General features: G+C 38.8%; 2 protein-coding genes across 2 annotated transcripts; one reads left to right on the plus strand and one right to left on the minus strand.

Annotated features, from left to right (window-relative positions):
- The first annotated feature begins 1,334 nt into the window (after nucleotides 1-1,334).
- On the plus strand, nucleotides 1,335-9,214 carry LOC149025359 (two-component response regulator ORR22-like). The gene is made up of 6 exons (XM_089145582.1): nucleotides 1,335-1,877; nucleotides 2,180-2,332; nucleotides 2,703-3,110; nucleotides 3,212-3,288; nucleotides 3,381-4,700; nucleotides 8,690-9,214. The coding sequence occupies exons 1-6, from the start codon at nucleotides 1,733-1,735 to the stop codon at nucleotides 8,759-8,761; spliced, it is 2,175 nt and encodes a 724-aa protein (XP_089001708.1). The 5' UTR covers nucleotides 1,335-1,732; the 3' UTR covers nucleotides 8,762-9,214.
- A 60-nt stretch (nucleotides 9,215-9,274) lies between these two features.
- On the minus strand, nucleotides 9,275-11,758 carry BAT1 (HXXXD-type acyl-transferase family protein). Its single transcript, XM_089143569.1, has 3 exons — nucleotides 11,312-11,758; nucleotides 10,740-11,195; nucleotides 9,275-9,772 (listed from the first exon to the last, which is right to left on the minus strand). The coding sequence occupies exons 1-3, from the start codon at nucleotides 11,756-11,758 to the stop codon at nucleotides 9,275-9,277; spliced, it is 1,401 nt and encodes a 466-aa protein (XP_088999695.1).
- Between the last annotated feature and the right edge of the window lie 481 nt (nucleotides 11,759-12,239).

The following is a 12,239-nucleotide window of genomic DNA, read 5'->3' on the forward strand; positions in this document are numbered from 1 at the left end:
TTTGAGATAGATTTTCACACTAATAGAGAGGATTCATTGTAGGGTTTAGTGGTGTCTAAGCAAGGCAAAAACTTAAAAAGCAAAGCAGGCTTCTGAGTACTGACACCAACCCGGAAAAGTATCGGTTTTTTTAAGTCCACAAAAAGCCGGCACACATATTCCATTCACAAAAAGTAGACCATCAAAAGTCGATATCTGAAATTTGAAAAGGAAAGTAAAATACAAAAACAAACAAAAAGACCTTAAAAGGTAAAAAGAGAATTTCGAAATTTCCCCATTTTCTCTTTTTCAGAAGAAAAAAAACCATTAAAAAATCGCACGGTCCATGAGAAACGGAGCACGCGCACGCGTGTATGTTCGATGCACCACCACCCTCGACCACAGAGCTCTCTGACCTGTGGACCCCATTCAACACCAAAAGCCAAAAATACCACCCGATACGTATCAAAACATGTACCTCCCAAATATCGATATCGCCCGAAACGAATATTCCCATTTTGTCACCTCCTTACATGTGGCAAACTCCTACTCGTCATGACCCTCTATGTCAAATTTCAAAGCTGCATTTCTTTCCGGACCTGGAGAACCTCAGTTGTGGGCCCCAGATATGGTCGGACGGTGTACAGCATACATACAGATCCATTGAATTATCAAAACGTGGCAAAATAATTAATGGGGGGGGGGGGGGGAAAGTTATTAATATAATTTATGATACACCAAATTTCCATACTTATATGTTATTCCTTTTTTACCCTTGCCTTTTGTCTTACTTACTGGATCCTACAAATAGATTCCTTAAAAACCAAGGGCGAAATATTACAAAATCATTTGTAATTAAACCCAAAATATATTACATGATTGACTATAGATTTTGGCTTAACTCTGTCATTACAAATCTAATCATAAGTAGCCAATTTTAGATGATTCCATTTCAAGGGTATCCAAGAATGGACGGTGGTGATGAAGAAAGATGGTGGGTCCACGTAACTCTCCGTGTGAACATTTGACAATCTTGATTTCTTTCTCTCGAGGTCATAATGTCATATCATATGTATATTTTCAGGTAAAATTTCCAAAGGAGAAAAAGATTAAAAAATTTTAGAAAATGTCATTTTCAGGAGGTCAGAATTGCAGAGGCAGTTCAAAGGGACCCACAGGAAAAGGACTGGAAGAGCTGTATGGCCATATGATATATGCTTGATGCCTTCATTTATCAGTTAATTAAATCAAATAAATTGTGAATTAATGGCTTAAAAATAGGAATATCTCATGATGATCTGAAATTAATATTCTCTCAAAAAGCTCTCTCTTCTGTTACCATATTTAACTACTTCCTGAGTTGGTTTTTTCTGCTTCGCGTCTCTTCTCTCGTGTTTCTTTGAAAGAAAAAGGGAAGGAAAGAGAGAGAAATTGGAATTTGTAATAAACTTTCTTCTTTTGTTCTTGGTTTCTGGTTCTGTAGGGGGGCCGTGGTGGTTGTGCTCGTTCCTTCTTTTCTTTTTCTCTCTCTTTCACTGGAGACATTCCTTGCTGTCAATGGCTTAATTATCAACTTGATTAGACTCTATTCTAATTCTCCTGTCTCTCTGTCGCTGCTTTTCGCTGTGGGTTGTGTTATGCTCGATGGGGTTGCTGCAGTGACTGAGAAAAGAGTGGTTGGGTTCTTCTTCTTTTCCGAGTTGAAAGCTTTTTCGGTTTTGTTGTTTTGAGTGTGAAGTTCATCACTCAAAGAATGACAGTCGAGGAAAGGCCTGTAAGTGCTGGGAACGATGAACCCAAAGATCGGTTCCCTGTGGGTATGCGTGTTCTTGCGGTTGACGACGATCCCACATGCCTCAAGTTGCTTGAAAATCTGCTGCGTCGATGCCAGTATCATGGTTTGTTTCCGCTTCCTTCAGTTTTTGTTTCTGAATTGTGATAGAGGAGATAATCTTTTTTTGTTTCTATTTCTTTTTCTTTTTTTGGGCCAGATTTGATTTCTTTTTTAAGTTCTTTAAATGGTTTCTTCGGAAGACCTCTGTCTTTCGTTCTTGGATATGGAGGATCATTTCTCCTGTCACTTCATATGAAGTTTTCGATTATTTGATAACGTTAGGTTTGATGCTTGTTGCTGTAAGTGTTTTCTTTGTTAGCTATCTAGAGTTGGTTCTTTTCAACTTGGTTTTTATGAATTTTGCAGTTACAACGACAAGCCAAGCAGCCACGGCGCTCCAGATGCTGAGAGAGAATAAAAGCAAGTTCGACCTGGTTATCAGTGATGTTCATATGCCTGACATGGACGGTTTCAAGCTTCTCGAGCTTGTTGGTCTTGAGATGGACTTACCTGTCATAAGTAAGCCAAAAACCCTGGCTCATCAGGTTTTTAATTTGGGTACAGAAAAGTGTTGATTTTGCTCTGGGATTTGGAGGTGGGAAGAAGATTAATTTTGTGCTTTGGTATTAATTGTATCTTCAACAGCAAAGGGGTTTTCTTCATGGTAGTTTGCTTCCTTCACTTACGGGAATTTTGGAGTATTTCAGGACCAGAAGGAAAATATTCAGGAATTTAGTTTATTTATATTTTCATTTAATTCGTGTAAAATTCAATTTGAACAATTTATAATGCTAATGTTTCTTTGGGTGCTAAGAATGCATCATTTGACGCGAAGTATAACTACCCAAACAAATTTTGACTCCTTTGTTCCGCTCTTCTGAAACTGTAGTGTTATCAGCAAATAGTGACACCAAAGTCGTGATGAAGGGGATTACCCATGGGGCAGTTGACTATTTGCTAAAACCTGTTCGAATTGAGGAGCTTAAGAATATATGGCAGCATGTACTGAGGAGAAAGAAGATTGATTCCAAGGACCAAAATAATTCCAATAATCCAGACAAGAATCAGGGATCTGGTGAAGCTGGAGAATTGAGCCCTGGCGGAGGTAATGCAGACAAGAATGCTAAACAAAACAGGAAAAGGAAGGACCAGAATGAAGATGAGGATGAGGACTATGAGGAGAGTGGGCATGAAAGTGAGGACCCAGACACAGCAGCTCAGAAGAAACCTCGAGTTGTATGGTCTGTTGAACTGCACCGCAAGTTTGTAGCAGCCGTTAATCAATTGGGAATTGACAGTGAGTCCTTTTCTGCTCAGTCATCTATACGTTCTTCTTTATGTATGGATCTGCTTATGTGTTAACTCCCCCCGCCCCAAAAATTTTTTTTTCCAATGCAGAGGCTGTACCTAAGAGGATTCTAGACCTGATGAATGTAGAAAGGCTAACTAGAGAGAATGTGGCAAGCCACCTTCAGGTATAAGACCTTATGTTTCCTTGCTCACCTCTACTCTATGGCCTTTTCATGTTTATCTGGTTGAGTCGTTACTCCTTGATATATTGTTGCAGAAATACAGACTTTACCTTAAAAGGATCAGTTGTGTGGCAAGTCAGCAAGCTAATATGGTTGCTGCTTTAGGTGGTAAAGATCCCTCATATTTGCGAATGGGTTCACTGGATGGCTTTGGTGATTTTCACAGCTTAAATGGATCAGGTCAGCTCCCAAATGCTGCTCTTACATCTCTCCCACCTGCTGGAATGCTTGGTCGCTTGAACACTCCTGCTGGTTTGGGTATTCGTGGCCTTCCTCCATCTGGAGTGATTCAACTTGGTCGCCAAAACTCTAGCAACTCCCTGAATGATCTCGGGAAGCTCCGGCCTGCTGTATTATCTGGAAATCGAAATGGAAATTTACTTCAAGGGATGCCAACATCATTGGAACTTGATCAACTACAACAGAACAAATGCATTTCCCGAATTGGAGAATTCTCTGGTCGCAATGAACAAAATGTTTTTCATGTAGCTGGTGGCTTCCCAGAAACAGCAGTCACTATTGGTAGTTCAAGCAACTCTTTTCTCACTGTCCCAAATAATCCTTTGATACTACAAGGACACCCACAACAGACACATAGTAGAGGATTGGGAAATCAACCTTCCGTTAGTATGGCTCCTCGGAATCCAGAATCTTTTGACATTGGCAGTGGTGTATCTTCACATGTACCTGATCAGAATAGATGTAATGACAACTGGCAGAGTGCTGTGCCATTAAACGGATTTACGTCAAATTCCTTGCCATTGAACACTCCTTTTAATCATGCTAATTTGGCTTCTAGTAACTTGATGGACAATATTTCTCCAATGGGCTCGCACATTGGGAACAACACGCTTGATATCTCTTCCACAAGCGGAGGAATATCAGCACCTTTGCAGGATTCAAGAAGAGATATTCAAGCAAGCATCTTGCTTGGTAACAATGTTCAGCATGATAGTCCAAACTTTTCGAACTTTGGAGGCTTGAGCAATAACTTAGACCAGAGTTTGAATATTCCAAAGCAAAGATGGGAAGATCATAAACAGGATTACACCCAAAACTCAAACCTTCTTTTTAGTTCTATAAACTCTTCTCTTCCTTCCCATGGTGTTGTAAATCAATTAACCCAGAGTTTGAGCAATAACAATCCAGTCTGCATCCGAAGTGATGCTCCTCTGCTAGCCCAGTCAAACAGTGGTGCTTATTTAATGCAGCATAACATGATTGAGAAGTCAAATAGTGATGCATCATCAAGGTTGAAGGAAGAGTACTCAATGGAGCAAACTAAGCCACAGGGAGGATACATGTCTGATAGTTGTGGCTCTTTAGAAGACCTAATGGCTGCAATGATTAAACAGGTCAATTCCCCGTCTGTATAGCTTGATCTGTGTTTTCACTTGATTATATTTCTTAATATTTTACGTTTCCTGTGTATATTTTAGCAATAATTGATCTTATATTACACATATTGAAGTAATTTTATCATCTTCTTTAGTTTGACTTAAATGCATGTAATGGAATGTGTTATTGGTAACATTTTTTCTAGTATTTTCAGCAAGTTGCATTAACATGTCATTTATTAATCTTATCATTCTATTTTACGGTTTTTCACTCCCCAAGCCACTAGGAAACTAGGGATTAATCCAGTTTTGAGGTTCTTGGTCAATGCAAGATATCCTATGGGAAGTGAAAATTTATCCTTTTCTTTTGTTTATTCTCCTCCTGAAGTTGCCCATCCAACGAAAACTGTGTCCTAGTGCATCATAGCTACCTCATGTAGTGGACATCTGGATTAAGTTTGTTACCTTTTTATATGAACAACTGGCTGAAAGCACTAGCAGTTTGAATCTTTGAGCTTCTTAATAACATGCCACTCTAGAACTTTTGTAATTCGTAGGAGCTGTCAGTGGTATTAACATGAAGTACAGTATGAGGGTAACATTGGGAGCTTTATGGTGGGATGAAAAAATAACCCAACATATTTTGGGCTTGAAAATTGTTTAATTGGGATTTTTTGGATCTATGCAATGGATGATGGTAGCAGAGTCCAGCAAGCCCAGAAAATATATGTTTTCTACCTGCCTTGTTGTGTGAAAAAGTGAAACAAGATTTGAGGATTTTCTCAATTAAAATTAAAGAAATTCAGGATTTTCAAGTTACAAATTTGGAGTAAGAGTAATTGCTGTATTTTTGGTGTTCTTGAGGGATGTCCACAATAATCTTCTTGTATTACATTGCGGATCATCTTCAGTTTTTCCAATGCATAGCACATTGAATTGTGTGTAAACCATGTTAAAATCTGTATGCCATTATTGCTTTATTTTGTTTCTCTTTTGTGTTTCTTTGGCGTTTGTTTTTTACATATGATCAAGTCAAATGGTTTGCCACCACTACCCTTTGTGGGGTTCAATTCCAAGTTTTAATTTCTTCCAACTTTTGGCTGCTGGTGGAAGTCTTCTTTCCTATTCAAAGCTGCATTACCAATCAACCAGTTGCAGTTCACAGGTTTAATGGTTAGTTGAGGTATTCCATGAACTAGTGAGTTGCCAACCATCCACCATGTGGGTGGGTGACTTACTAGGATTTCTGATAAACGAACAGTAAGAGATTAATAAGTGGTGCTCCTACTGTTACCTAACCTCATCTCCTACAATTATAAATGGCATCCTTCCGTGCCCACTCTGTACATACATTGTTGATTAGGTGCACTTGCTAACTATAAGTAGAAAAACCAAAACATTTTTAAGCTAACTATGCAGTAGTTTGCGCAATGGTTATGATGCTTCTCTTCCCCCCTCCCCCCCTTTTTTTCTTTTTTGACGGAAAGTGGTTATGAAGTTATGATGCTCTGCTTCTTGGAGAGGCGACTTTGACATTTGGGAAAATTATACAGTACATCCTACCAGCTATCACTAACAACAGTCCACTAAAATTAATAATTGCCATGCACCCCTGCCCTCCAGAAAGGAGAAAAAAAACAAATTTGCTCATTATATTTTAGACCATTTCAAAACCTATATTTAAACTGGGCCTGCATTAGTTACACCAGGGTTTTAGCACAGTTAGGAGCTAACATCTTTTAGTCATAATACTAGGAACTTCAGAGAAAAAATGAAATTATAAAAAAAAGCTAAGAACGGGTAGTTATGAAAGTGCAACAAAAATCCTACGCATCAACTAGCGTCCAATCTGACTTGAACAAGTCAATTTGCTAGAAGATTAGCCAACAAGGTGTTGAACTGTACAAGAAACAATTCAATTTATCTTTTTATTTTATTGATTGGGGGTGGACAAGAGGAAGTTATTCGTCTGGTATACTTTATTTAGTCCAGTTATTCCTGTTGTATACTTTATTTAGTTCCTGCGTTAGAAGGGGAAGAGAATTATTTAAGAGAATGCACAGGTTTATGCCCTACAATCTAAGTAGTGGGAAGGATAAGAATGAATGGGGTTTATCTAAAAATCACTATGATTTAGCATTTTCAACTATTTCATTCTGTTATGAATAGGGGTTGTCTTATGTCTTTTTGATGCACAAAACTGACTTAATATATACCTATTTGGATTCAATAATATGATAGGAAAAGAAAACAAACACAGGAGAGGAATCAGTTAAGAGAGCTACAAGGAGTTTTCTAGAGGAATTTGCACAGTAAGCAGTCATAACATATGATTGATTAAGAGGTAAGGGTCGATCACTAAGTAAGCGTAAGGTCCTGAGTTCGGCTTCTCATACCCTTGGGGCCACCCACGTGGGGGTGTTTAGTCCCTTTCGCTGCTTTCAGTGAAAGTTGAATGGTTCTCATTCAACCGCGGTATGACCAGTACCATGCAGTTGTGGGGGTCAATATGGACCTGTGGGAATGGGCAGGCCACCCACATGAGGGATTAGTTCGCTTCATTGCTTTCGGTGAAAGTTGAATGGTTCTCATTCAACCGCGGTATGACCAGTACCATGCAGTTGTGGGGGTCAATATGGACCTGTGGGAATGGGCAGGCCACCCACATGAGGGATTAGTTCGCTTCATTGCTTTCGGTGAAAGTTGAATGGTTCTCATTCAACCGCGGTGTGACCAGTACCATGTGGTTGTGGGGGTCAATAAGGACCAGTGGGAATAGTCAGACCAAAGGCCTGGACACCCATGACCCATGTTAACGAGAAAAAGGAAAAAGGTTATAGCGGGAAGGATGCATAGTATATAAAACCCTGGTTGACAGATCCGGTTATGTTGATAGAGCATTTGAGATCAAGCAGAGAGTGGCTTCTTACTCAATGGAAGTTTTACCAGATTTCAAGCATTATAAGGGCTAGAACTCTCTTCAGGTGATTCATTTGCTGAATTTCTTTGAGAAACTCTGCTTCTGTTTCTTTTGTGGTGACTCTTCAGCGTTTAGCATAATAATAGACCACTTCATCCACAAAGCAGGTATTCTTTGGGTAGAACACATCAATGCAACTCAAATCAGCTGAATTTGTATGTGGTAAGGAATGGAGTCTTAAAACAGATTCTCATATGCTCTTTTGTGCAGATGTTGGCTATATACTAGTTAGTTTGCTTCTGAATTCTTTGTGGACAGTGAATATGATTTGAAGGTTGTCCCCGATGCAGGAAATGCCTAATGGCTACCACCTCCTTACAGCAAGTCTGCAACATCTGCCTTATGTTGTTAGATTGTGCAGTATCTAACCTCACCCTCACTATTGTCTAAGGCTCTTAAGTCTTAACCCAACTGTTTGGGCTATTATCTACTAAATAGCAATAGTTACAACTTATCCTCTGATTGTTCCAGCGCCTGTTTTACTATGTTGGCAAGGTCTCATGCTGTGTTGTACTATCTGCCCTGGTTTCATTCTCATACCTGGAATTAATGCCATACAGAGTTCTTTTAATTCTAGAACTCTGGATCTTAATGTTATCTGATTCACTGGTTTCAGTGCAGGTACCTTGTAGCATAAACTGTAGAGATATAGGTATCTTTTTGGGTACACAAGCTAAAAGCCATCCAACCTCTTTTTAGTTTGTTCAAGTACATTTTGTTTAAAACCTAATTATTCCTCTCCTATAAAAATAGATTTCATACTTCTTGTGTCTATTATTTTTATTTTTTAATATGTCCTTTCATACTTCTTGTGTCTATTATTTTTTTTAATAGAATATGGACATATTAACATGTGATCATTTGTTTTTCTGAGATTTCATTTTGAAGTTATCTCTGTTTCATTTTTGGGGTGAACGGTTGTCTCCTTTTTGTTTACGGGTTTAATGGGTATCACAATCTATTTTTGTTGCTTTCAATTTCTCCTGATGACTTGAATCAATGACATGATTGAGTTACTGCTTTGCAGGAACAACAGGAAGCCAAGTTATTGGATGGAGACATAGGATGTGACTTTTACCCTGTTAGAACATGTATGTGAAACTTGAAGAACTACTCCTTTTAGCAAGAATGGGTCGCAAGACTCACAACTACATAGACTCATCCCTTGGGGAGTTTGTATCATCATCATAGTGTTCTCTATTATGTATTTCTGTATGTTGATAAATTCTGTTAGTTTCAAATGGGTTTTATTTTTCTAGTTCTTCTTTTCTGTCCATGTCCCCTGTTCTCTTTCTTGACATGGAACATTGGCATGTGAACCCCTCGCCCATCCAAAGTTCGATGATTTTCATCCATCATAAACCATGTACAAAGTTAATATCTATAAAGTTGCCAATGCTTCAATCTAAATTCTTTGTAGTCATGCTTCAATGAATTTCACTTAGCATACAATTGATTGCGGATTCTTTGTTGCTTCATTACTTGAAATTGCTGAATGCGAGTTTTCTTCTTCCTTGTAGAGATTAAAAAAGAGAAGAGAAAGGGGGGAAAAAAGGGATGGTAAGGGAGTTGTATGTCAAACAACAAGGAGAAACTGGTTGGACCATTGATCTTATTGTGGTTTGGTGAGGAAGTAGTGAGAGAAAGCTTGCAGGTATTGAGGTAGCAAGCCGATCCTCAAATCAATCCCCCTTTTTTCATGTGGATTCTGCATGAAGTATGCGACTTCAGGAAGGGGAGGGACCAATGGAGATGCATAAGCTGCTTCTCCATGCCCAAAATCTACCTTGTTGAAAGGTGTCCTCGTCCAATCAGAAATCATGGTTAGCTCCTTGAGTGGAGGGAGAGTAACCTGTGGTGCTTCTAGAGCCATAATATAAGCATTAACATAATCGTTGCTTACAGTACTCTTTGCTTCCTTAATCTTTTCAACGATGCCATCATAGCTTGCTTCCTCTAGTTCACCTGCTGTACAACATACAGAAGCTAGCACGTAAGCATTTCCGGTGAAACCTTTGGGTAGTGGTGGTACCATCTTGTTCCTTGCATCTACCGCAAATTGCAGGCACGCCATCCTTTCCTTGCTCAGTCCGAACGCCTTAGTTCTAGCCTGAATTCAAGGAAGCAAAACATGTGAAACAATAACAAAGATGTCTGTCAGTTGTAAACTTGTAAGTTCATTCCCCAACAGAAAGAGGATAGTGGGGGCCACCTACTGGGTTTGATATCATTGACCAGGATATTCTACATGGTTCACTTTGGTAGCCTTTACCTAAACGGTCCCTCTCAAACCAACCAACGCATGTGGAGAACAGAGTCAGCTGGATCACCTTCTGCCCCTGATGCTTTTTAATTATCAGTTACCACACATATTGTGTGGGCCCATGGAGTCTATTCATGAATTATTTTGTGAGTTTTAGACATGGGCTTCAAAGAAAAAAACGTCAGGGGAGCACGACAAAAAAATGTTCCAGACTTGAGAATTTAATTTGGCGAGATTTCTTCATTCCACTCAGATCACGGGGGCAAAAATCACACATCTAATCTAACAAATCCTAAAGTAGAAATTGCTGTAGTAAAAAATCTGTCAACCGCCAACGCAGAGCTGTTCTAGTGGTGAAACCAACACCTCTTAGTAAAGAGGTCGTTGGTTCGACTCTTGCTGATGCATATTAATATCCTAATCCCCCGGCTTAATAAACCCCCTTTGCACCAAAAAAAAAATTAATAAAAAAAATTCTGTCAACCTATTACTGATTCTGAAAATGACAACACCTTTATAAACTGGAAATTGGAAACCCAAGTAGTTTCATGAAGATAGAGGTTACATTCAATCACTAGTTTAAGGTTTATATGTTTACGTTAGACATGGAAAGAGGTAATCTATACCCTATTATGTGCATGAACAATCATTAAAAACGAATTAGCACATCAAATGTGCCAGTGCCACTTATTGATGTTTCAACATGGATTTGACAATCTGATGTATGTGTAAGCATGAGCTTTACTTTTAGCATACGAATTTAGCTTTGTTCAAACTTGTAGATACTTCTATCCTGGTGCAAAAAAGGTTTTACCTTCCAAAGATGGGCTGCAATCACCTCAAAAGATGAACATGCATGGTTGCTAATCCTCCTCTTAAGGCTCTCCACCATTGAACTTGCTACATGAAAGGTACTCAGAGTATAAGACTCCTGGTTTGAGCCCCCAATCTCAGCAAAGTTGCACCCTCCAAGCATTGGCTCAGAAGCTGCTTGTTTAATCAATAGATGCAGATGATTGAAGGCTGCAACGCTTGTCACCAGATTTGGGTTGTTAGTCAACCTAGCAACCTGGTTTTTGGCTCGACAATAACCAACCAACAAGGGACCTCTTTCATGTACTGCATCATGAAACTCTGATCCTTCATCTGCTCTCCTCATGGCAGTTTTAGTTGCCCATGCATTTAGGAAATTGAAGATTGCTCGTCCATCAAATAAAGTATGGCTAAAACCCACGCCCACTGCATACCCTCCACAACCAAACCTTGTAACCTACATATAACCCATTTCAAGATCAGAGAGGATAAATTTTTAGTGTTTGATTACTCTACTTCTATCAAGTTCAAGAACAGTTGCATAAATTTACACTTAATCTCATGCTTTCTCACCTGAGCAGCAACCAGAGGCATCTCAGAAATATCCCCATTGAAAACTGGCTTAAAAACCAGATTCTCATAAAACCCATTGTACTGTGAAAGATCTCCAAGCTCTGAGATCTTCACCTCTGTGAATGCCTCAACTAGAACTGCACCAGCATTGTTACACAAGAGATCAAGCTTTCCATCAGTTTGGTTAAGGATAAGCCTCCCAGCAGCTGGGAGCCAGACTGACAAAGTCTCTTCCAATCCCAATTTCAAGGCCTGGAACAGTGACTGAATTGATGTTTGTTGACGAGTACGAGATGGGCTGTAGAACAAGACTAAGTACATAAGTTTGGGACATTGCCTATCTATATTTGAGAGACTAAGCAGTGCTGGAGGGTGCAAAGATCTGGGGTAAATAGATACCGTCTTTGTCAGGGTGACTCTCTGATTGTTTTCTTGCTTAGAAGCCATGAATTTCTTACTGATCTTTTGTTCACTTCAGCTTCATTGAGACTGGGAGAAGTTTGATATTATATATATTATTAGGCGTGATAAGGATGATTTTTCATCATTTTCCTAATTGTCTCTAATTTGAATTCTTTCCATATCATTTCATCTTCTCATTTAAATTCTTTCCATTCATCACTCCTCTCATTTGAATTCTTTCCATATCATTTAATCCTCTCATTTGAATTCTTTCCATTCATCACTCCTCTCATTTGAATTCCTTCCATTCATCATTCTTTACATTTGAATTCTTTCCATACCATCTCATCCTTCCATTTCATCAATATCCTAATTTGGCTTTGGCTTGATTAAGTTTCTCTATTAAATCATTTCCATACAAACATTTCCATTTATTATATTTACATACAAACATTTCCATGTATTGTATTTCTATGTGTTGTTAATACTCCATTAATTTTCAATTCCATAATTGATGACAAGGGAA

Source organism: Hakea prostrata, chromosome 2, assembly GCF_041222555.1.
Source record: "Hakea prostrata isolate BN-2017 chromosome 2, UWA_Hpros_2, whole genome shotgun sequence".
In the NCBI taxonomy this organism is placed as follows: Eukaryota; Viridiplantae; Streptophyta; class Magnoliopsida; order Proteales; family Proteaceae; genus Hakea; species Hakea prostrata.